Source organism: Haemaphysalis longicornis, unplaced genomic scaffold (assembly GCF_048455015.1).
Source record: "Haemaphysalis longicornis isolate Haplotype H1 unplaced genomic scaffold, Haemaphysalis longicornis Haplotype H1 scaffold_10, whole genome shotgun sequence".
In the NCBI taxonomy this organism is placed as follows: Eukaryota; Metazoa; Arthropoda; class Arachnida; order Ixodida; family Ixodidae; genus Haemaphysalis; species Haemaphysalis longicornis.
The window spans coordinates 133527537-133553793 of NW_027526204.1; the positions used below are offsets into that span (position 1 = coordinate 133527537).

The window sequence follows — 26257 nt, forward strand, 5'->3', positions numbered from 1 at the left end:
TATTATTGCATGCTATTAATAATGGTTCATCTATCTGAAGGGACCAACGTTACTCAAATTACGATCGTAGTGAACGTGCACCTTGGGGATTGAAATGGGAGCGCTGGTGGGGTAGCGACGACTGTCACCTCGCTTTGCGCAACTTTTGCAGTGGCTCTACACTTGTGCGTAAAGCCGAGTCTGGGATTACAAATATAATAAGTTCAGCATTCACATGGTAATAGAAATGCCTTAAGATTGCTTAGATATTCAATTCGACATTTTCAACGGCCTCCACGCTATCTATGCATAGAGCCTAAGAATTTAAAAATGGTTTGTAAAAATGTAGTGCAGCTCGTACCTTGTGATACTCTGTTAGAAAAATGTGTATTGAAAGGTTGTTTCAGTGTTATGTAGGTTCAAAACCGATTAAAAAGTGCACTCCCCCCCTCCCAAGTTGCCAAAAAGTTTATTTTTTTAGGCTCCTAAGGTGACGTAGTAAATGTCATTATTCTGCTCCAAATCCACATTCTTCTGCTCCAAAATCGAGATTTCGCTGCTCCAAAAACTGCTCCCAAATCTGATTCAGCCATCTCACCCCTGAGCTTGTCTTCATGGTGTACATTCACGTTTCGTCTGTGTAGTGTTTCTCTGTATTGCCAATTTGCTCAGTGTTTAGCTGCCAAAGTTTAAGAGTTTGCTAAGCATGCCGCTTCTTCTAAATCTAGCAGTTAGATGTAAATAACGCAGTTATTTGGATGTTTAAAGTTAACGCAATTATTCTTATCTTACTCTCTTTTCATAATCAACACCCTCTGCGATCACGTATGATTAGCCCAGGAATACCTTGACCCCGGATCTTTCTTGCCAGCGTTCCGCCAACGCGTCGTAAATTACTCTAGTTGACGATAAGCCAACGAGGCGCTGTTGTTAGGTGGCAACACGCGGCCGTACGCAAATTCCTCTCTACCGATGCCGAGGGGTGTTCAAGGTCTGTAGACAGTCGCCGATCATGTTTCGACGGGTCAACAGGCGTGTTTGTGCGCGACCCGCTTGTATAGTTAGGGCGTAGCCTGAAGGCACGTGGCTTACGACGCTGAAGCTGCTGGTCCCTTCCTCTGCCCAGTAAATTCTTAAGACGCGTGACTTACTACCCGGTCACTTGCTTGCCCTCGTATACGGACCGGGTTAGGGGCACGGTAAAATATTCAGGGCTCGTATTTGCAGACCCGCCGCGGTGGCTCAGTGGCTAAGGCGTTCTGCTGCTGAGCACAATTAATGTCGTGGGTTCGATTCCCGGCCGCGGCGGCCGCTTTTCTGATGGAGGCGAAAAGCAAAAACGCCCGTGGGTGCGAGATTTCGGCGCACGTTAAAGATCCCCAAGTGGTCAAAATTAATCCGGACTACGGCGCGACTCATCGCCTGCGTTGCGTCGGCGTGTTATACCCTACAATCAATCAATCAATCAATCAATCAATCAATCAATCAATCAATCAATCAATCAATCAATCAATCAATCAATCAATCAATCAATCAATCAATCAATCAATCAATCAATCAATCAATCAATTAATCAATCGTATTTGCGGTCTTTTTACACTTTGCCAAAAAAATTCCCCGCATTTCCCCGAGGGGAAGAATGTGAAAGTGCGAATGCAGGAGTTGAATTTGCGCGGTTCGGTAATGTTCGCGAAAGAGAGATCACACACACACACACACACACAACTGCAAAGAAAGAAAGATGCATTTATTCACAGACACCTATTTGTGTTGTCGTTGTACTTGATTGCTAGAGCGGATCTCAGCTTTGAAGTTTCGTGTCAGTACTCCTTTAAGCGGGTGCATTAGCCCTTCTCACGCCCGATTCCTGGCCAATCCCCCACGTGGGTATGTGCCATGTCAGCGGCCAGGCAGCGCGCGCCCATCTCCCCCCGTTGCCAAGGAAGACGAGGAGATTCCTGGCAAATCCCCCACGTGGGTATGTGCCATGTCAGCGGCCAGGCAGCGCGCGCCCATCTCCCCCCGTTGCCAAGGAAGACGAGGAGCGCGCGCACCCGCTGCTGTTGCTATGCGGACGGCGGCGGAATGCGGACGGCGGCGGACGCTTCAGGCTCGCTTAAGAAGTGCATTCGCACTTAAAACCGCCTGTAAGCCTGCTCTGCCGCAATGCACTGTAATGAGCAATCGCTGTGTCCGAGGGAGTAATTTTGACGATTATAGCGAAGCACAGTTGCACTATTTGATTATTTAATAATAATAAAAAAACTCAAAGCTTTTTTTTTTCAAAGGTAAAGATGGTTAAAACGCAAGGCTTTCTCCCATAAAACCTGAGAGATCGAACTCCAAAATCTGAACTGCTTCGACCGTGTCGCAAGGGCACCACCGGGTCGACGTCGGCTTCATAACGCGAGGGACTCCGGTTCGATTCCGATTACGGGGAGTGTTTTTTTCCTTAGGCGCCTGATGTGGGTTCGTTTATCATCATCATCATGGTTTTGTGAGACCCATTGGGTAAAGTTGGCTTTCATCTAGTGCGTTTCACACGGACGAACGACGCCACCGGTGAGACATTGAAAGCTTCGCTTTAAAAAAAATGTGGCTGTGGCGTGTCAGGCAGGGCAAAAAACGTCGTACCGCATTGCGTAATGAATAGTGCAGGTCACATTTTTCAAGTAAAACTGCCCGGTGGGCGCCGATATTTTCTAGGTTTTTCGAGGTGACCGAACTCGTAGGTGCGTCGTGGTGTACCAGTACCACGCGTATGAAGAGTGTTGGCGCAAACGGACAAATATTTGCTTGGATTGGGGCGTGCTCATCATAACCTACCATGAAAATGTGGAGCGGAATAATACGAAGCTGAAACTCTTTTGGAACAGCGCTGTCATATGCTCACCGTCACATATTCACTGTCACGTAAACCGTCACACTGTGACCAGCCCCTACGCACCCTTCAGAGATTTTCGCAGCTGTGTTTTCGTCACAAACCGCTGATTGATTGATTGATTGATTGATTGATTGATTGTAGGGTTTTACGCGCCGACGCAACGCAGGCGAAGAGGCGCGCCGTAGTGGAGGGCTCCGAATTAATTTTGACCACCTGGGGGTGTTTAACGTGCGCCGAAATCTCGTACACGCGGGCGTTTTTGCTTTTAGCCTCCATCAGAATCGTCGCAAACCACACAAAATAGCTTCCCAGTATTTTGTGGGACAACCTTCTCGGAACCACGCAAAGGGATGCAATTGTTTTCTTTGTCTTTGTTGTTACACCGCCTTTCGGTCTCCCTCGTGTTCTGGTATGGGTTTGCTCGGGTGGAACTAATGTGCTGGAACACCGCAAAGCGCCGTTTGTTTGCTCGTGGCGCAGTTCCGTCACAGCCGGCTGAACAGCATTAAGGAACGGGACGAAACATTTGTCCTGGGTTTGTTGTTTTTCTCCGCATCGGCGCTTTCGTTTTGGACCACTGATGGCGGCGTGGTGACTGGCTAAGTGGCGAGGAGGAGTTGCAGGCAGAAACGGTAATGGAAGACAGCTTAGGTCGCAGAATGTGCGCTTGCTTCGCTGCACTTAGTCGGCAGGCGGTTTGGGTGTCTCTTGCTGATGTACCCGCATGCTGGTTTTGTATCAGTAAGCGCGTGTACGTACTTGTGCCTATCCGTAAGTGCGCATACGTCACGACATATCAATCGCTCCTACTCTTTATTGAAGACAGTGGTGGATCAGTAGAAAGTTTATTGCAATTACACTGTCCCTCTTGTAAAGTGAGTTGACGGTATTCGTGTACAGGCAAACCTGGATGTAAGGAACTTCTATGTAACGAATTCCTGGATTTAACGAAGTTTTTAAATTCCCATTGCCAACCCCACTGAAACCCATGTGTTCGCTACCCCCATGTAATGAAGGTGTCGCGGCGCGGTTAACCTTGGTGTAACGAATTCGCTACGGTGATGAGCCATTGTTTTTTGCACTTTTTCCGAAACATTGGCCGGACAAATGTACTAATTTAGCGAACTTCGCCCGCACCGCAAAATACCGTGCGTTTCCAGTGTGAGTGGGGTTAGTGTCGGTTAGGTGCTAGGCCTGTAATCGCGCGTGTAGTCGCGCGTGTATAGTCGCGACGGCACGCGTGTATGGTCGCGAGTCTCCACTGCTATTTTTGTGGTGTCGGTTCCTCGGCGATGAGTTCTACTGCCACAAAACGAAAAGTTCTGTTTTTTCACATACCCAGCTTTTTCGCTCAAAATTCCGACCTCTCGGGAACCTCAGGAAAACCACTTGAGGAAAGGGATATTTGGCACAAAGCAAGAAGTCAACGTGAAGATGCAAACACTATAAAAACTTTCCAGGATTCGGAATATATTTGAGGTGCAATTCGCTGTCAAATCTTACTCCCTATGCATTTCTATGGGATAGTTTCCATGGCTCGGGAACCTAGCCGAAAACGTGCAAGACTCGAAACTGTGCGCAAAGCAAGTTTTCACCCCTAATATTAGCAGCGCAAAAGAACTTTACATTACGATAAATAACTACAGAGTAATCGCTGTTGAAAGGAGGACTGCCATGAGCGGGAAAGCTGCACATGGGACAAGCTCACAATTTTAAATGCCGTCTCTGCCGGCGAGAAAAAAAGAACGTCTCCGTCCGGTATAGTATATCCCAGCTAACAGCCTAACAATTTTGAGTGCGGAAAAGAGCATCAAGTCTTCGTAAAGGCGCCTTTTCAGCATAACTTGGGTCCTTCAAGCTGATTTGTGTAGGGGGGTAAGTGACCTTGCTTCCTTGTGACCTTGAAGTGACCTTGAAGGCGCAAATCACGGTTTTTCACTGTGAAATAAATCCTTGAACGGTCAGTTCACCATCACTGATCTGCATAGCATTTTGGTTTCGTTCCTTCTTCATTCACGAAAGACTTAATCTCTAAACGTGCATGTACCGAAAAAATGCGAATTTTTGTCAACTTCGTTATGTCCAGGTTTAGCTGTAGTTCGAGCTTCTTTTCACCGGCTATAGCTTTGTCTCCTAATACGCGAGCATGAAGCCGTTACTTGGCTGAGTTGGCAAAAAGCGCTTCATATACCCAGATATCAGCGTGGCCAAAAACCGTGGCTGGAACATGTCGGCGAAATTCTACCTGGCGGGCGATTGAACAGATGTTAAGGGGAGGGTGGGCGTCTTAAAACAAGTCCTAAGGCTTGCGTAAGTTGGTATAAAACTGGGTATATATTCTGCCTGAAAATATGTCTTCCCAGAAAGGTGTTTGTGTAAAGTAGTGAATCCTACTTTAAAGGAGCTTTATATTACCAGAAAGCATCCAACTCTAATACCCGAATGCGTATTAAAATGCTTTGTCAGTATGGAAGAGCTTGTATCTATCCTTCTCGGTCTATCTATCTACCACTGCTGACTTTGGCGGAGGGAGAATCCCGCAGGCGTCTTTTGTTAGCCGGGCGTTACGCGGCGCCTCGTAAATTGCGCCCTGACGCACCCGACTCCTTTCAAACAATAGAAGAGCGAGCGGACCGGAAACGAAAAAATGAAGTGAAAGGAACTAATGACGAAGGAGGGCACTATGTCACGATGAGAATACAGAGCTCGGGACAATACAGGTGACGTTACGAAATGCAAATTAACGAAGCGACCGTAGCTTACGAAACACCAAGTCAAATAGTCGCGACGAGTTTTTTTTTATAATCATTTCTTGTTGAGGCGTCTTAACTCTGTGCTTGCAGCACTTCCTGCTCCTGTGCTCGCCGCTTTCACGTGTCACCTTCGTGTCCCTCTCCTTAGTCTCTCGCAACCTAGGAACACCACCGTGATAAGAAGGCCTTACGCATTTTAGACATTGCAAACTGTTAATGGCTAGACATACCCTACTGAAGCCGCCTTATGGCGACGTACAATTAGGTTTCTCTGTCTCGAATTCGGTTAATCACATCAGCGTGGCGACCTCCAAGCGATGGTTTAATCTTCAGTAAGGCTTTATTCTCATCTAGGGGGTGTAGTATTCGCGCGTTGACGAAATACCGTTGAGTGCTTGTTGCATGACCGCGAAGCGCGCGTTTCGCAAGTTATTTTTCTTACCTGACTTTCCGCACGTGCTTGCTGCGATATATACTGCGGACGTCTACCTCGTAGACAGCGGTGGAATTTTTGCTGTACCTTTCGTGGACAGAATGCCGCGTATTTTTAGACGAAAAAAAAAAAAAAGCTGCCGTGGTCGTCTGAAGCAATCGCGTTAGCGTTAAATGTATGTGTAAGCGCTGTGTACTGTTACGCAGAAACGCGCCGAGGTGAAGGTGTGGATCAAATGGCCATCTTTCTGGCGGGGGTTGAAACGGAGAAACGCCCACGTGTGCACACGATGTGAAAAAGAAAAAGGGCCCAGTGGTCTGTAGTAATCCGGAGCGATGCGCTAAGCTGAGTACCTCGTCGCACAAATGTTTTTTCGCTCTTGAAAGCCGGTGTTGTGACATGTCAACAACATTTAAGTGCAGTTAACTTTTGTTATGATTAAGTCCTCGAACAGGAAACTGGCCTTGTTATATAAGCGACACCAGATACGTTATTAAGAGGCAACATTGCATGTTGCACGATGCCTTTACGGTCACCTCCAGTGCACGTTAGCATGAAATACTTCGATAGAAGCGAGAGTGAGAATAAAGCGATTTTGTTATAGCGAGCGCTATAACAAAACGATAACAAAGGGCTATAACGATTTTGTTATAAGCTACTACTGCCAACCTCGACCTAACGAATCCGCCGGGTACCCTCTCAATATTTCATTAAATCGGGAACCACGTAAACTCCACACAGCGTTAAGCCTAATACAAGTATAACTAGGGGTAGGGGGGCCTAAATTTGTTCGTTTAAACGAGGACTTTGAACACTCAAGGACAATCTGTGGTAGCGTCGCTCTGTTTCACGTACATGACTCGTAGTTATATAAGAAAGAAATACTACGGTATCTATAGATACCGTAGTGTATACAGTGACACACAACTGAGCACGCGGTCGCAGATACAATTCCTTGCTACAGCTGCGTGTTTTTCTTTTTCTTTATTTTTCGGATAGAGCGAGCGAGCGAAGCAACTTTATTAAAAATGCCTACAGAATGATTAGCCGTCCCATGTAAGGAAGGCGTCACCGTGACGCGGCCATGACGTCTTCCCGGCTGTTGGCGCCTCTACTCCGGCCGCGGTCTCACTGCTCCCTTTGGTCGACTGCGCATGCCCCTGTTTTGGGGTGGCAGCCTCCCTCCGGTTTCCCTCGGTCGTTGCCCTTCGAGGGCCGCCGAGATCTGCTGGACGGCCTGGGCTTGGACTTCTTGATCGTAGCAACGCATTGCGGCCTCGAGCCGCGGCGGGATCGTTATCATCGTTGTAGCTTGGTGCGGGTAGAGAAAAATTTATCGGAGCGCTTAAGGGAGTGCTCGGAGCGCTTTAGTGCTTTGAATGCAAGATGGCGATAGTCTTTACTGTTACATCGTGTTTGTGTCTCTTTCGTGGCTTTCTTTTCTTCACCTTTGGTTCGATATCTCCTCACCGCATTGTTTACCTCCTGTGCGTGTTTGCGTAGTTGATCGCGCGTTGCCGGTGCAGAAACTGGCTTTACGACCGACGCATATAGAAGCACTTTTCATCACGGGACACGTTGCAAATCACTCCAGAGTCCGCGTTCTCTGCTGCTGCGGTGCGCCTGTTCTCAGGCGCGGAAGTGAGCCCAGAGTCTCTTAGAACCTCTCTTTGGGATGAATACCGTCCTCATAAGTGATGACTCAGTTTTGCCGGGGCCTGATGGGGAGGTCAGTGAGCCCCAAGCAGTCCCGCGCGGGGCGGTGAACGGTTGATTGATTGCAAAAAACACTGAAAAGAAACTCAACGGAAGACGAGACAAACACGGGCGGTGTTTTTTTGTTTTTTTTTGTCCCTTGTTTGTCTCTTTTTCGTCTTCCGTTCAGTATCTTGGCGCTGTTTTTTGCAATCAGTATGAACCAACTAGCCCGTCTTCACACTCTAGTACAGGTTGATTGATTGATTGATTGATTGATTGATTGATTGATTGATTGATTGATTGATTGATTGATTGATTGATTGATTGATTGATTGATTGATTGATTGATTGATTGATTGATTGATTGTAGGGTTCAACGCGCCGGTAAACAGATTTTGGTGAAAAAGCATGATTTAGAGCCTGTCTGCAGTGTGAATTTTGATACGTAAGAAAACCCAGCTGCGCAGTGATGATTCGCCGTTAATTCTTTAATATAGAAATGATCTGCTGACGAGTGCTTGTCCGATGCTCAACAGTTGCGTTGAAAAATAGATCTGGATGTGAGTATGCTTCTTCTAGAAACACGGTTGCGACTGCACATGTGTGAAAAAAAAAAATCTGTTTGGAGAGCACGTGAAGAATAATATAAGAATCACAGTGAAAAATTCTTCAAACAACGTATAAACTACCACCATCTCCAGATTTTCTGTTCCAAAATTGTGTCTCTCGTCACTGAGAATAGGCGTCCCATTCTACTGCCGCTAACGGTTGTATTCCGGGATTTGGTTGGACTAGGGGGCTAGATTCAACCTAGTAGAGTTCCGAACAGCCAATGCTACCTGGTAACAGGAATAACGATCTCAGACTGTACTCGAAAACGAAATTTCATGCTGAATAGTGTTCGTATAGGCGCCGATATTGGAAAAAAAAGGCATTTTCAGACATTTAGGCACAAACGCCAAAATAGGCATTTATAGGCACTATTAAAAACATGATAGAAGCTCTTAACTTCTAATTCATGCTCATACGTCAAAGTTGGGCGATAGGAGCGCAAGGACCAAGATAGGTATTTGCCTAAAATCCGGTCTCTAGTGATGAGCGCATCCTCCCAAGGAAGAATGTGCTTCGTTCGAGGTGTATGGTAAGATGGAAGGGCAGTGCCATCATGCCCAAGGGCCCGGCCCTGGATCGCGAGTCTACGGCGGCCTACATGAGCCACTATGGTACCTATCGGCGGGGACCCGTGCTCACATTCTGAATGTTTCCCTTCATCACCTACTAACAGGCTTTGGTGGGTGTTGTTGTTTGAGCCAGGTGCTTCTACGTGGCTCCAAAACTTTGTGTCATGCATCGGTTACTGCAATTTTCGCTCGAAATTATTTTCTCCACTCCACGTTTTTTTTTTTTCTCCCGGTAGTTATCCCATGTTTCTTCATCTGGTTCCATACCTCACTCTATTGGCCTCTCCGTGTTCCCTAGACGTCTTTTTTCGCTGGTCAAAAGCTTCTTTAATTTCTTTATTTCACCGGCTTCTCGGCTCAATCTTGTTTTTATCGGGCTTATTGCTTGAGTTCATCCGCCTTCGGTTCTATAAAGCCAATTTATATGGCTTTACCAATTTCTGTTTGGGCACTTATTTGCTGCGTTTTCCACTTAATCAGCGATAGTCTGCAACTCTTTATTGTTAGAACTAGTTTCTGCGGCTACACGTACATTTTTAATTTGCTTGTATTGTTCTTCCAAAATTGGTAAGCAAGCCGTTTGTAGTCACTGCCTGAGCTGTCCCGTCTAAATCTATATTTGATGCAAGCTCTCATATTCCGGTTCCGAGGCTGGATCATTGTTTGTGCTGAACTGTCTGTCACCGCTTTCCCGCCCAATTTTTCGTAACACTTGCTCATGTAGGTCTAGCGCAAGGGAGCCATTGTGCTCTGTGTGTCCACCCAAATCTACGTGTGTGTTCATATCTCCAACTAATATTATTTCACCTGAGTATCTGCACTCGCTAAATCTCTTAACACAGTTTAACATATCTTCATTTTCCTCCCTCCATCCGCCGCCGGTCCACAGATGTTGTGCCTTTGAATTAAATGTTGATTGATTGATTGATTGATTGATTGATTGATTGATTGATTGATTGATTGATTGATTGATTGATTGATTGATTGATTGATTGATTGATTGATTGCGGAGTTTAACGTGCCGACACTACACAGGCGATGGGGCGCGCTCCAGTGGAGGGCTCCGGATTAATTTTGACCACTTGGGAATCTTTAACGTGCGCCGAAATATCGAGCACAGGGGCGTTTTCGCCCGTGTTAACGAAAAGCGGCCGCCGTGGCTGGGAATCGAACCCGCGGCCTTGATATAAATGTTCTTTTCAGCTTTCACGCACTCACTGCTAATCTGTTCCTTCGTATTAGTTGTGTATTAGTTGTGTATCGTATTAGGCTTCGTATTAGTTGTGTATAAACACGGCATTGGGTGTGTTTTTCCACCTTATTTAGCGTTCGATTGTACAACAGCGTATGATTTTCATTTATACGCTCTGACGATTATTGAAAGCTACTTTTATTTTTGATGCCTAGTCCTATATGGGCCTGACAAAGGCTCACCGTATCAATGAATAAAATAAACATTCCTAGATATAATCATCCATTATGCTAGGTCTCGGAGGTGGTACTCTGCTAAGGAGCGCACGTTTGTTTCTTCCTGCTCAGGTTTTCGTACTCGCAACATATTTTCGTGGGGATTTTCGCCGCCCGAAACATTCATATAGCCAGTTAAATTGTCATTGACCTTGTTTATCCCGTTCGCTATTCACTTACGTGGTTCTCGCTTATTTATCGCCGTTACTAAATTGTTCCCGGTACTGCTACCGTGTAAAGCGGCTTTTTCTACGTTCTCAGCTATATGGCCGCGAGGCCCACCACTGGAGAGGCCGGCGCTGCGATCGTTTTGACGTCACTTGTAGGATCACCGTTCCTATCTTGCTGCGTAGTTGGCTTGCAGCGCGTGATGCTTCGCTTAGGCAGCGCGTTCTAAAAGTATTTTCGTGTTAATTTCCTTCGTTTGAAGTTAATTCTCAGTGCGTCAAGCGCAGTTCGAACTGTGGTGACCGTATAACCGTATCAACTGTGGTAGATCATCCGTAAACACCATGAGCGTGGTGGTGTATTACGCATGCGACCGAAGCGTAAGCAGCGGCTTGTTTCCCCGATCAACAGTGTGGACTACGACGATCGCCGAGTGAAGTTTCTAGATTTCCCTTGTTTGCAAGAAATGTATAAAGCAGGAAATCGTGAAGCGTTAACTGTTTGCAGAAGCACACGCACCCGCCGTGCCTGCCCGCACGGCCGAGGGTGCGGCTCGAACCGACGCAGGTCGCGGCAGCAACAACTTGTCGCCGCTTTTTAAAATCACACAAGTCGTGGAAAAGAAGTTCCAGATTGGTGAAAGTGGATGTTAGTGTGATGAAAAATTCTGGTAGGTAGTGTCATCAGCTGTGGTTTTCAAAGCGATGCTCAAATATCTGCCGCGATTTACGTCTACCGGCTGCGGGGGTCGGTCCCGGCAGCGCTGGCCCGTTCACGCACGGTGCGGCGAGCGGCCGAAGGATGGCTATGCTTGCGTGCAATAATCGGCCGAGGCCGTGCAGGTATCTATAGATCGTCGATCGCTTCAACGGAAATCACTGCGCTTACAGAGTTCCCAGCGCGGTGAAACGTTCTGTTAGGGTCTGTCACTCGCAACTCTAACGTCAATGAAATATCTTCTGCGACGCCAAGCCTAAAGTTCCCAACATCCGATTACGTGCATCCGAAGTCGGCTGCGAGCTGATGGCGAAGGCCCTCCCGTCGCGCACGCGCGTGTTGCGTTTGGGTTCCTCTAACTTCTTGGGGGCCCCCAACGCTCGGTTCTCCTATTCTAAATGTCCCCATTACCCGAAGTCATTAACGACGTGTTTCGCCTCGTACGCAGCCTCGCCTTCTGTGGGCAGTCGTGAGTTTCGAAATTGATGCTTGAGAAATGCCGGCTTACTGTAAACATACAAAACACGCTGCAATTATAAATTACCACGCCGAGCGCCTAATTAAAACTAAATATAGCCTTGTCCGAACCCGCTCGAAGGCGTTAAAAACTCGCGTTCATACCATTCATACATTGCGGACAAGGCGCGAAGAGTAAACATCAGTCGTGCAGAGTACAGGCTACAGCAGTGATCGTTAATCAAATCCGGGCATGACTATAAAAACATCGTAGGGGAAATAGGCACTGATTAAGCCAAACTGCAGGCCATAACAATACTTTTAAGCATGTGCGGCGAAGCAATCTGATCACCGTTCTCGCATCATTCATTTACCAAGCAATACGAGCAGTTCGCGCGGTGAGATCAAAAGTGAGCGACGCGTTTCCGTCGCTGTTACAAGGTGTTTGCTTGCACACACATGTCCCGTCACAAGTATTTCATAATGAATTTACAGCGTACTTTTCTCGGCATCAGTTGCATCGTCCTTGGCGTTAGCTGGCTGCGTATGTAAGAGCTGTGTGGGTCGCGATGGTAGCAGCTGCCTAAACGCGGCGGTGTCGCCGGGAACAAGCGAGTCGCTGATTGCTTGCCCGAATTATTTGGTTTACAGAAAACTTTTTTGGTAATTTGCATCAAATCCACAAGGAGCGGGCGAGACGGTGGCCACAAAAAACAAAACAAAAAGAAAAGCTTCCGCATACGCAGGGGAAATGTGTTGTAGCAGACGACAACACGATTCGGCGTCCTACAAGTGACGTCACTCGTAGGTGGCGCCACGGTATGTCCTCGAGGCCAATACGTCGGTCGGTTAGACCTAAACCAGGCTGACTCGTAGCATTCAGAGTGTACAAATCTCTGGATTTATGTGTGTCGCCTAGCTCACTTCCTTAGCTCTGCGTGACCTTTTGTAAAAGTCACCGCTCTCCCCTCTAAACACCACCCTACCTTGTTTCGTAGTTTGGGGCTGGAGTGAATCCCGTCCCGCTGAAATGCTCGCCCGTATCCATTGCTACCTATTACACTGTTTACGCCTGTCACTTCAAACCACCGCGCTTGCTGAGCAAGAGGACGCGGGCTAGATTCCCGGCCGCGGCGGTCACTTTTCTGGTGGAGGCGAAAAGCACAAACGCCCGTGGGTACGAGATTTCGGCGGACGAAAAGATCCCCAAGGTGGCCAAAATTAATCCGGAGCCCTCCACTACGGCGCGCCTAACCGCCTACGTTGCGTCGGCGCCTTAAACCCCACAATCACTCAATCACTTCAAACCAAAGTTCCTTCCCGCGCCTCTCAATCTCGCGGATGGCAGCGAGTACTGCCCGTTCGGTGTGCAAGCCCTGCTTCGTCACCTCCGGCATGGCGCAGGCTGCAATCGGCGCGTTTTAGGGGCGAAGCTCCTTAGGGCGTGGGTCTGTCCATCCTCGACGTATGTATGTAGCCACCTCTAGTTTAGTTCTTGGATTGTTTACTAGATGGCGTGGCTACCTCTAGTTTAGTTCTTGGATTGTTTACTAGGTGGCGGTACTTGTATATGATGAAAAGACGCGCTTGGATTGTTTACTAGATGGCGTGGCTACCTCTAGTTTAGTTCTTGGATTGTTTACTAGATGGCGGGGAGCGTTGTAATAAAATCCGTTCGCTGTTGGCGCGCGCTCGTAGTCGCCCGATGGATAACGCTGCAGATGTGCGAGCCCGCGAGGCAGAAGCGCTCCGTGAAGCTGCGCGACGCCGCCGCCAAGATCCTGCCGTACGAGAGCGGGAGGCCGAAGCGTGTCGTCTGGCTGCGCGACGACGCCGCCAAGATCCCAGCGTTCGAGAACGAGAGGCCCAAGCGTCACGGCAACGGCGCGAGGACCCTGCCGTACGCGAAGCGGCACGGCTGCGGCGCGAAGAGGATCTCCAAAACGTCAGAGAACGGGAAGCGGCGAGAAAGCGCGCGTATCGGCAGGCAGACCCCGATGCAGTGAGAGCTCGTGAGGCGTCTGCAAAACGCATCAGGCGAGCTCAACCCCAAGGTGCCGACGCGCGGTTTAAGCGAGACTTTCTAGACGTTACGTTCGGACACAGATGTAGTGGGCGAACTTTCACTGAACAGTCACGGTTTTACCGATGATTTCCCCTCAGGAGCTTCGCCCACTCATCATCATTCACCCCGTGGATATGCTGTGAATTTTTTAGTAGTAGCCCGCAAATTTTTAAACCCAGAGCTTTCTTAGTGTCAACAAACTGTCAGCTGTCAACTGTCAACAGTTTGTTCAAACTGTCGAACTGTTAACTGTCTACAAACTTCTACAAACTAATGCATTTCCCCACAGACGGGTTCGTCGACTAGAAAGCTCTGATAAAATCTCTAATCACACAGCGCGTGCGTGAAACCGAGATTCCGCTGTGTCAAAGCGGTTACTTGGAAATCGCGAAACAGTAACGGTTCCAGATAAGCAATTACACTCGATAGTGAAGGAGGAGTACGATAGTATACCTTTATCTCATACATCACGCATCGGTATACAGTTAGATCGTTCGTAGATGCGTTTACTTAGTGCGCGAAAAATCGTCTCACGGGTTCGTTCTTGGTTTTCGGTTTTAATATTTGAAGGTTCTGTAATCGACTGAACGCACTTTTCTTTGATTAGGCAAAGCTTTTGCGCTTCTCTCAGCTTTCTTTAGAACGGGATGGTAAAGTTTTCTTACCCCTACTCTGCTTCTCGGCCAATCGTCCCCTTGTAGTCCTTAAGAATATCGTTAAGCCCCACGGCAATCACCACAAGGTTTCTACCTTGGTTCGACATTGCCGGTTTTCTCTTCGCTTTCGTCATCACCGTCTACATCGTCTGACCAGGAAACTAACCAACCTTGCCACACTTATCACCCTCTACTTTTTCCATTACGGCTGCGGTGTATCTGGCCATGTTCGAGTCACCCGCAATGCGTACGCTACCTGCTACGGATCGCTATTTTTAAGAAAAAGAAGAAGAAGAAATTTATTTTGCCGAAAACATATTTACATAACAAAGTATACAGAAGGAGGTCCCAGAGCACGAGGCTGGAGGGGGACCTCCTATTACAGATAAAAAAAAAACTCAATTCTGCAGCAAAGTCAGCAGTGAAAAGAAGGTGTAGTGCGCTAGTGCGAAATACACCTCAGAGCTTTTTATGGGTGTTGGATGTGCACCGTGCGAAATTTAACAAAGATCGTTGAAAACAATGTCGCAAAAATAGTAAAGTAATAAACAGGTCATGGGTGCAATGACAAATAGAGCGTAAAAACATAGGGTCCAACCAGTTAAGCAAATTATTAATTCAGGTTGCGTAAATATGCGCGGAGATTGTTCTTAAAGCTTGGTAAAGATAGCGATTGTTTTGTCTCTGTCTGGAGCGAATTCCAGTTATTTGCAGCCACAAAAGTAGTATTCAGCTTGTCATAATTGGTGCGTATTTTAAGTAGAAGTAGGTTGCCAGTCAAAGCGAACCTGGTGGAATTCAAATTTTTTAGTGAATCGCGGTTGAATATGCTAAATGAACACAGGTCATGCACAGATTTGAACAGGTAAACAAGGAGGCTGAATTTCACGAGATTTGAGACCGTGAGTATACGATATTCTGTAAGTAACAATGAAGCGTTAGTCCGGTATGGACTGAAAGTGATGATCCGAATAGCTTGGTTCTGCAGATGTTGTAACGGAATTAAGTGGGTCGGGTATGTATTGCCCCAAGATGCCCCAACGCTGACAATGTGTATTACGACCCGGCTAGCCCGCCTATCTTTCAGCGCGTTGACGTAGGTGTTGCCTTTCGTATCTTACGCCTAACGTTAGCCATGGCTCCGCCTCGTGACTCCGATTCGTCGCCTGCGACACGTAGTCAATCAGTTTCGTCTGCCCGACAAACTGGCTTTGCCGTGTGCACTGTTGTTGTGCGGGAAAGCCCTATCAACGGAACGCGCCGACTGGCTTTCTGTGATCGCATAATGTGGGTTGAATTGCGGCGATTGGTGCGTGCCCATACAGCTGACAGGGAACGAAAATTGGCGGCCAGTGTGAATGCAATAAGTAACGACCCCCAATTCTGGGGATTCCGGATACACACTTGTGTTTATTTTGGTTGGCTGCTTCTATATGTGGGGAAAAAGAAGTGAGACACGAGCAATAAAATTACAACATTTTTGCATTGTAAGAGAGTTACTTTTAGGGAACCACTCCAAAAAATCATTTTAAAGGGGTTCTGCAGCATTTCCGATAAACGATTTCACTCTTTCCTTCGAGTCTGGAAGAGCTGCGAGAGCTAAAGCTATCGCCAGCACGGAGCGGCGCCGCGGGATTTACTCGTCGCAGCAAATACGCCTTCCGTTTCTGTCTTTCTTTTGTGGCTTTCTTTCTAAAGTGGCTATCGAATGCGTTCATTGCTGCAACCGAAGGAAAGCAGGCCAATACCAGCTGGACCGCTGTAATGACGTAATTCGAGCGGTCGAAGAACGCCAAGACCGGGAAAGACGGAAAAATCTTTTGAGCAAGTTTCTAAGTTATCTGATGGGCATAGATCAGTGATTTTTGGCTGAGTTACTTTGCGACCCCCTAATCTAAGTACTGGATGAGTTGGTCGACTACATTGTGCAAGCATTTAGGATTTCGAAAAAAAAGTTGAAAAAAGTGTTGCAGGGTTCCTTTAAGCGACCGTATGTAGCACTTGCAGAATTCTTTCACAAAGGCTTAGGTTGCATATGACACTAGTAAAAAGCAGCATGCCAGATGGCATGAATTGGATTTCCGAAGCGAAATCTAGGAAGCAAAAAAAATGGCGGCCGTTGTTCCTGTTGATGAGGACGATCGTGCATCCCCCTCCACATTTAATTAAATGACACATCACTTGCCCGCGCGAACTTGCGATAATGACATCGCTTGTCATGAGGGATCGCTCCCCTCTTGTTTTTATTCATCATCTTCGCTCTCTCCCTGAAGGGGCGTAATGACGCTTACTCTCCTCGTGTTCCTCGCTCACGCGATGAGTAGGATGTAGTAGTAAGAACGAGTCATGATGATGAATGTGATGGCGATCTTTGTGCCGTGACGTGCGCGCGTTCGTCCGAACGAACACGTTTTGTTTGGTACCATGCATGGAAAATCATAATAAGCTGGCGGGAGGTATCCGTGTACGCAAAGAGGAAGTGCAACGGAAGGTTCTTATATCGAAACGTTCTGAGGGCATTTTAGAAAGCAGTGGCTGCTACGACGCGATTTTGCTATAAGAAATAAAGGCACTAAGCGGCCGCTTTCTCTTTTGCGTCGTTACTCAGCTGTAGCTGCATGTGAGTTCGGGTGTGCTTTGTTTTAACGGAAGGGCTGCCAAAGCTTCAGCTCTGGCCGTGCCGAACGTTAACAGAAAACTCCGCTCGGCGAAGGGGAGAGAGGAAAAATGCTAGACTAAGCAGTGTGAGGAGAAGTGGCGAGGAGGCAGGGAGCCCACGAGCAGAGGTGGGAAGTGCGCGCCTCAAGAAAAAGAAATCCCGGCCCATCTCCACTAACGTGAAACCTGGGGAGGGGCGAAGCATGCAGTGCATAAGCGTATTCTTGGCGCCTTGGCGTTTTTGTCAACGGAGATGAAACCGTTTGGAGTAGAGGTATACAGCGTTGGTGTAAAAGTCTTTTGTCTTTGAAGCACGAAGCTTTCTAGCGCGAGGCGTAAACGAGTGTCCCGGTGTTTTTTTAGCACGCATTACGTTCTAGTGCGAGGAGTAAACGAGTTTCCCGGTGCTTTAGTACCGTGACTACATGAGACGACGATTACGACGACGACGGCAGGAGACGCCAACAGCCCCAGCCCCGAAGGGGCTTCGCTCCCAAAAAACGCTTCCCGTGTTCGGAATGGAACCTGGGTGTACCTCGCGTTATGAAATCGGCGTTTATCCGATTGCGCTACCATCGCATTCGAGGAGCACAGCGTTTCCTTTGGGTTCGTAGCGCGGGCGTTGGCCTTGGATTTCGGCAGTTTGGATTTTGAACTTTATGAGGGTGGATTGTGGACTGATTTAAACTCAGTTTGCACGGAGAGAGCTTCGCTTTTTAACCACATTTTCCTTAAGAAGGGGGCAGAGCTAAGGAAAGACAAGTTAAAGCTAGCAAAGACTAACAGGTGCGCTGTTTCTCAGTCTTCGCATCTCAATCGCGAAGGTGGCCAAATTTGTCTGACCTCGAAGTTTTTGAAGGGGTTGCTGAAAAGTGGGTTTTTTTAAACATGCTTTTGTAAAGGAACTGCGGTTGGTTTGTGAATTTCTCAGGCGAATCCACCTTGCGAAGCCTTGGCGGCGACGCACCCACAGTGTTGGTTTTGCTGCACGGCGCGTTGGAGTAAGTTGGCTAATGTGCAAGGCACTGAGGCTGCGCGGTGAAGCCAGATAAACAAAGGCTTATGGACTGGTCTGCGAAAGCGAAATGCGTGAAAAATGTGTTATTTGTCGCGTGGCAACAAAGCCCCCTCCCGTTTCTTGTGCCTCTGTGAATTTTAAAAAGCCAATGAAAGGGGCTTCCAATGCCTTCGTTGTTGGAAACAATTGTGCGAATACGTTTGAACTGCTTTACTACGTATTCGTATTATGCAGGAGAGTGTGCGAATGTTTAAAATCTTGAGTGCTAATTTAACATTTCAAAGAGTAGATTTGAATGAGATTCAGGAATTTCATATTCTTCCTTTCCGAATTTTTTATTGCTGCCTAATTTCTTGCCAGGACTTCGATTGAGAAGCTTGATATTTAAGGTGTGTGTATGCAGGATTTGCAGTACTCAGAAAAAAAAAGTTGCAGCTAGTTCTCACTGCGCGTTCCCTACAAGTTGTTCAAGGATGACGTAGTAGCAGCTTATATCTGCGTTTTTAATTAGTTTTGCCCAAGCCAAAAAAAACTGTGCATATATTACAGTAAATCCTCGTTAATTCGAACTCGAAGGTGGTCATAAAATTGTTCGAATTAAGCGGAGTTCGAATTAGCGTGGGGGCTCACAATCAATGGAACTCTCGCCGCACTGCGCGGGCAGAACACAAAGAATCTACCTTTGGGTGCTAATACACGCTTGTGGCAGGTGATTTGGTAAATACTGCTTCATAAATAATAATGGCTTTCGCCGGATCACAGGCGCTGGTGGCGTTGCGCCCTCTGCAGAAGTGAAATAAGCTGTTGCAGGAGCGTAGCGCGCGCGGCACGCTGTTGCTTTTCGGTTTCGTTGTTTTGCATCTCTAGAAAATTTGGTTTGGTTTGAATCTGCAACACTTTGTAATCACTCTGGGCCGACTTCTTCTGCAAGGAGCGATGGAAACGAGGGGATCATAGTTCGAATTAACCGTTCTGGATACCGACGCGTTCGAATTATCGGGAGTTTCCCCCCATTAAAATATACAGGGCTGTGCCGGGACCAGTGCGTGAGTTCGAATTAACCGGAAGTTCGAAACAACCGATTTCGAATTAACGAGCGTTTACTGTACTTCATTACGACCATGCAGATACTTTACACAACGCGTGAAGCTCTTGCAATCGGCTGAATCAAATGCGAGAACTAACTGAAAAGGTTAAGCTGATTTATTCGGTTTTATTGTTTGGGAGTAGTTTCAAGAAGCCAACAACTACAACTCTATTCGGGGTGAGCTAGGAACGGCTGTGACACGCAGATTCAAACATTCCTGATTAACTTGGCGCTGTCTCTTTGCTCGCCGCTGAATCGTTTTCCTTCTCTCCCCATGTCATAGGAGTCCAAGTTGGTCGGCGGAATCAAGCCTCGTGGACGCTACAGGAGCCGTTCCCTGTCCGCCTCGTCCACAGACAGCTACAGCTCGGGTGAGTCCATTTGCGCCTCCCGAATTTCGGCCGCGGGGGCAAAATCCTACGGGGTGTCGGAAAAATTCCGGCGGGGTTGATTTCTCACGCGGTGTCACGTGATTGGCCGTGCGCGCAACAACGTCATGGGTAACGACGCGCGGAGCGAATCACGTAAGAAGTCAATGGTTTGGTCTCATGTCGCGCGTGTAGGTGTAGCGATACTATGGTCCCTGCAAGCAAGTCTAGTCTACAGTTTTCACATATAATGTGTCGCGAATGGGATGAAAACCAACGAGTGAACAGCACGCCAACCGACTGCAGCGCCCTCTCATAGCACTCACCACGTTTGCCGTTACAGCAATTATAGTAATAAATTGCTTTTTCGACATCTTATGTTGATTTAATTATGTGTGTTTGTTCTTTTCCTTGCGTGCATATGTTTTTCTAGGAATTTAAAAGTGAAAAAGTAGTGTTGTCTGCTCCATGCCGCTGCTCGCCGTGATCGTCTGCTTGCTCATACGAGCAGACAAGCGTTCAAGTAACTCTGAAGCGTTCACACGAGCTGTTTAACGTTTAAAATGTATAGAAAAATTATTTGCGCAAAAATAAAAATAAAAAAAGGACAGAATTAAGACAGAACAAGCTATGAAAACAATAATTTTGTTTTTAAGGAATGTCTCAATTGCAAACGTGGCTAGTGTAATTAAAGCACCGCAGTCGACTGCCGCGTTCTTTTACCGATTGCTTGCATACGCAAGAGGACGTGGAGGGGGGCGTCGAACGGCAGACCAGCGAAATTTCTAGAAACCATAGTGATACCGCTCGCGTTAATGCCTGCAAGACGCCACTGCAACATGACCCAGTCACGTCCGAAGAAGAATTGAGCTGGTTCCGAGGCTTTTCGGATTCTTCGGTTTCAGTCTTTTATGCGGAGTGATGCCGGTCTTTTTATTTTTTTTTTTAAGTTCAACAATTCTGCACCACGCGACGACTTGTCAGTATTAAATTTCTGGCGCACCGGTTATAAGTTCCTATCTTTTTGTATCCTAATTTATTTCCGTGTCTATTTTTGTTTTAAAATGGCATTCGGTTCCTGCAAGTGCAGAACAGTCTCCAGAACAAATCAGGGAGCTGATTTCCTTAGGTGTTCAAAAAGGCTAAACCAGGCTAAAAAAGAAAAAAAAAAGCGGAATATATACATTATTTCACAGCAGGAGGAAGTTGCGAAGCAGCAGTACACAATGAAAAAAGTAGGATTCACTTTGTCACGAACTAATAAAAAGAGGGGGCTTTCGAACGGTACGAAAGCCAGCGCGGATTTGATGGTATTCGCTAGAGAATTCTCATGTGCAACCTATTATCGAATCGTATGGTCTGTTCCCCGTTGCTCGTAAGAACACCGTGGAGTGCGGGGTCATTGCGTTTTGAGAGTCTGAGGGGGTTTTCTTCCTATCATTTCCCGTTGTTTTGTTCTAAGACTTTGCGCCCTGCCTTATGAGTTACTTGCGGTATGTACGTCCTTAGAGCGACCTTGAGTGACAAGTTTCAACACCAAAACGGGGCACGTTAATAAAATTTGTCGATACAAGAGATTAATAAAAAAAACGTCATGTACTTCGAACCTGTAAAGAAGACGGAAGTCTGGATACACACGTTCTTCGATCTGCAGATGTACAAACAAAGTGTTTGGTATTTAAAAGAAGATATGATCAAATTAGTGGCTGCCCTTGCGTGCGAAGTCACTTGGCGTGAAAATTTCCTAAATCGAGCCCGGAAATTCCTCGCAAATGAGTGATATCCCTGCACAGAACATCACTGATTGCAAGCAATGGAAACGGAGTGTTTGGAAGCATTTTGATGCAAAAACGGAGCCGTAATGTATGGTTCAATGAAGGATATAATATAATGAAAGGGAGCTGTAGATAAAAAAACTTCACAAAATAAACCCTCGGCGCAATGGCCCACACGTATTTTTCTTAGAATTTTCTAGCCTTATTTCGGCTTTGTTTGTTGGCTATGTTTGTTGGTGTCTGTCATAAAAATATACCTGTTTCTATAAAAAGTCTTTACAGTAAATATATTTACTACTACCTGTTTCTTGCAAAGTGAATCGTATTATTCAACGAAGTGTGACAAGTGAAAAGTAAATTCCTAAATATAGAAGCTTTGCGAAAGTACTTGTTGCCCAGAAAAGCGCGTGAAGTGATAAATAAGTAACCAGAGAAGTTCGAGAAAACTTGCACGAGTTTGCGAGCATCGCCTGCAATTTTGGAGTCATCAGCGCCTTCAAAATGCGCGCCAAGGACGACGTGTGGCTGCGCTGGCGCCACCTGTCGCGGTGTACTGCAAGCGGAAATAGAGAGAGAGCTCCTACGCACATAGAGGGCGCCAGTGAGGGCGCTACGAGATCAGTGCTGTGCGCTTCCGCCAGGTGGTGCCACACGATCGCGCACTCGGCATACGTAGGGAAGACGTTTTGTTTGTTTTGTTTTGTTCGTTTCACGCGTTTCTTTTTTGCGAACGGCCTTCTACTGCGCGGCATTTGCGCCCTTGAAGGTGACGTGTGCGGCGAAACGATTGAGATGTATGGTGATGTAACGCATCCTAGTGTCCTAGTGCTGTCGTCGACCGGCAATCTCATGATCGTCCAAAACATTTCCTGCTCTCGCTATTAGCGCAGATTTCCGGAATGTAGTGGGAACGTGACGCTGCGTTTCTTCCGCGGTAAATTTGAATTTTTACTCTTTTCGGCTGTTGTGGTCGTGCCAATAGGGATGGCTGGCTCAGCCATTTAAATCGTTGAGATGACATGTCAGTAGCTCCAGCGGATGCTTGGTATCGCGACCGTCATAATCGCTGAACAGGCACGAATTTTACTGAACGCACACCGTTTTGTCGCGTTGCTTGTCCTGGGTTTGGGGTAACGGTTACGGCCACATGGGGAATGGGCACCTGGAATGGCACCTAGTGGCACGGTTTACTTAGTTTACTGTCATGGCACTTGGCCCGCGTGCCTTACTTTGATTAAAAAAAACGTTATGTCGTTCTACAGCAAAACGCGTTAAACATGGCGGGTAGAAATTGGCGCGGTGATTTCGAAATGCCGCAATATAGAACGTAGCACGTGTTCGGAGTTTTCGGATGCACGCCCCAAGCAACCGCGGAAGTCCGTGGGACGTCCAAAAAACAGCCGAACACCCAATGCCAAGTTTGGTTGGCCGCCGTACGTCCGTGTTTGGATGTACGTTTGTGGATACTGTGGACATCGAGCAACGGATATACAAAGTATATACATTTTTGCATGTCCCAAGGACATCCGCCCGTGGACGTACAAAATTCCCACAAAGCATCAAATAATGGAATAAATGTAATATAAAAGCAAACACAGAAAAGTAGCTCTGCCTTTCCATTAAAAAGATTTTGTACTTCAACACGACTTTTATATTGCAAGTTTCATCTGCGTGTTGATAAAAGTAAGCCTAATTTTTGAACTTTTTTGAAGCACCTCACTTACTCCAACCGTGATTTCTTTGAGGAGGGGATGTAAGAATTGAGAACTGTTTACATACCGTGTGAAGCAAGCTTACCGTGTTTGTGTATATTTGTCTGCCCGGTAGTGCGTCGGTGCTGTGCAGTGTAGTATTCGTTGGAGGAGCATACGTTAAACAACATTTGTGATTCTGTAAATTTTTACTGAACGTCTGAAAACATCCAATTTCGGACGTCCATCCGGACGTCCCACAGACCTACGTGGTATGTCCATCGGCTCTAGAACGGAGGTCCGGCGGAAGTCCGCTGTATCCGGAATGGACGCACGTTGGACGGCCGACGGACATCTGGTGGTTGTTGGGGTTACTCAGTTACTGAAACTTTACTCGCCACGTTAGCGAGATCCGTGATTGCGTGCCCTTATTTTTTTCCAGTTAGTTTTACGTTTACTTTTCTACATGCAAATGCCATCTAGGGGCTGTCGCCGTTAGCCCAGCAGCATCACTGTGCGGCTGTTACAAAGGCTTACTTTAATCATTAACAAAGTAAACATATTTAACATTAAATTTTCAATAAAGCGCAGTTTCAGCTAGTGCGAACACCATTATTTGGATTGTATATGTATTGGTTGTCTGTGATACTTTACGGGAGGCATCCCGGCTTTGCTAGAAAGCGAACGATAGGTTTTCGATTTCTGTAAAGGCTTATTTTGTACCACCTTTAAGCCATTAAGTGAACTTGTATTGAAGCAGCGTCTTTTGTTTCAGTTTCGAAGGCCTGCGCGCTAGGCGTATACACTTAAACGTGATGAACAAAATGCGAACAAATTGAGACTACGTGTTCCGTCAATGCCCAGTAGGGAGCGGGAACTGGTGCGACTGACGCAAAGCCGGTCAGCCATTTTTAAGTGTTAGGCCTTTTGCCATTATGTTTCTATTATTTGTTTCCCTCATCGTGGAGCACTTCGAGGTTATTTGCTTTAAAGGTCGTGTCCTTGACGTTGTGTCGCACCGAGTGGTGCAAAAAACTAACTTGAAGAAGCAACTCAGCCGTGTCTGCAATATTCTTTTTTTCGTGTTTTCATGATGTTTCTGTTTCGGCTTGCGCACGACGTTTGCTTGTGAGCTTCCAGAGTTGCAACATTAAAGCCGCATCTTATGTTTACAAGAATATTACTTTGTCGCCATGTGTACTTGATTGAGGCAGCTTTCTATTGTAGAGCTAGTGATAGATTGTGTCGTGGATGAACCGGCGAAATAAAGAAAAAAAAACTCCCACCTCCCCTCGCGGGAACGCCTGTGTAGATGCGACGCATAGGCGGAGCGGCGAAGGGAACGCGTTTTATAGCGCGCATAACGTTGAGGGGACTGCGTAAGCCGGTCCCAGTCGATGACGACGTTGGCGTACTTGTAAAGCGGCGTGGACTCTAGGTGTTTGAGCCAAGGGTGGATGTTGCTTCGCCGGAGAACGGCACACCGGTTATATACGCAGCGCGCCCGAAGGAGAGGAAACCGCGGAAGAGAGAGTACTGCACATGCGCCGGCCCCAGCGCGTCTGCCGCGGCTATGACGCAACGTGCCGCGGCTATGACGCAACACAATCCAACACAATCCACTTTAATCCAATCCAATCCAAATCCAATCCAACCGAATCCAAGCCAAGCCAATCCAGTCCAATGCCCCTCGCGAGAGAGTGTTCGTTATCGGAGAGGAGAGGGGGGAGCGGCGGAGAGCGCAGCTCGCGCGGCGAGGAGAATGGCAGAGGGGTGGACAACGCCGACAACGACGACGACGCCGGAGGGACAAGGCGAGTGAATCAGATGCTCTGCATCTAATAAGGAAATGCTTGAAATTGTGTGTTTTTCTTGCTTGGTTTGCCGTGAGTCTACAGGCGCCCTTGAAAACATTCATAGCCTCTTTAATGATCCAATGTGCGTTTTCGAGCAGATACGGCGAACGCTGCTACGCTTGAAGGCACTAACTGCATAAGTTGGTGGCGTGAAAGATTATTTTGGGCTGCATATCGCGTCGGTCCACGCTTATCGGTGCGATATCGCCGGGAAGTCGCGCAACGGTTTCGCTGAAATGACGTATACCGCAAACACTGGGAGAGCGAGCCCCGCGGTCCCCTAACGACATCCCTGTTTCGGGGCAGCTGATAAACGCGACGCGGCCGGGCCGGGGTTGTTCATCAAACGCCCGCGTCAACGACAGCAGCCGCGGAAGATTTGAGCACTCGGAAGTATCGAGCCGATAACGATAGCGGTGGGAGTGTTTTCTTCGCGGATTTTGTTAGGGTCTTTTATTATTTTAACTGCAGAGCTGTTTAAATGTTTAGTTCCGCCGTAGAGCGTTACCAGATAAAGATACAATATATATATATATATATATATATATATATATATATATATATATATATATATATATATATATATATATATATATATATATATATATATATATATATATATATCGAGCGCGTCGTGAGGAGCTCCCGGCGTCGTCCAGGCTTGCGCGTGGGCTTTCGCGACGTGAGGAGCTCGCAGAAAATACCAAGAAAATATACGGAGTGCACGTGAGCGTGCGTCTCGTGGCCCAGCGTCGGCCAGCTCGACCTTCGAGAACATTCCCCCCAGCGTTCGTGGCGTGATATCTTGCGTGCTCTTCTACTCGCCAGTTCACGTGCGCTCGCGTCCGAAGTGAGAAGCACAGACGCCGAGTTCGCGATGCAGACGCCGAGTTCGCGAAGCCGCTTATAATGTCTCGCGCCGTCTCGGCATACCGCCTTCCCCCCCTAGCACATACTGACTCCTCCGCTTTCCTGCTCGTTAATTCTATCTCGTTTGCATTAGGTGTCCCCTTCGTTCGCTCGGTTACAACGAGGGACGGCGGCGCCGTTAAACCACAGGAGCGGGCGCTTAAGTGCTTCGCACTAAAATGGAAGGGAAACGGCAGAGAGGAAGGCCAGTTTCAGTTAATTACTTCTTAGTTAACGAGGCATGTTGGCCGTTGAACAAGAGCCGAGGGAGCTACAAAACGCGTGATCTTTCAGGTAAAACACTTACTCATACTTTCGTATCGCTTTAGCGGTTTATTTGAAGTTTTTCAGTTCCCACTGCAGCGCTTGGGAGACAATTCGCCCTTGCTTTTAACGATGTATCGCTTATAACGAAGCCAATTTCTTGTCTCTAGGACT

General features: G+C 47.2%; 1 protein-coding gene and 1 long non-coding RNA gene across 8 annotated transcripts in view; one reads left to right on the plus strand and one right to left on the minus strand.

The window, feature by feature from the left end:
- The window catches only part of LOC144159361 (adenosylhomocysteinase-like 1), a 267623-nt gene that overhangs the window by 61590 nt on the left and 179776 nt on the right, over positions 1-26257 (plus strand). For all 5 annotated transcript variants that reach the window (XM_077690785.1, XM_077690788.1, XM_077690792.1 and 2 more), the window contains one exon: positions 19504-19591. In XM_077690785.1, coding sequence (XP_077546911.1) covers positions 19504-19591 — 88 coding nt within the window. The remainder of the gene's footprint in view (positions 1-19503; positions 19592-26257) is intronic.
- LOC144159364 (uncharacterized) overlaps positions 1-26257 on the minus strand; it is a 149421-nt gene that overhangs the window by 41417 nt on the left and 81747 nt on the right. The window lies entirely within an intron of this gene.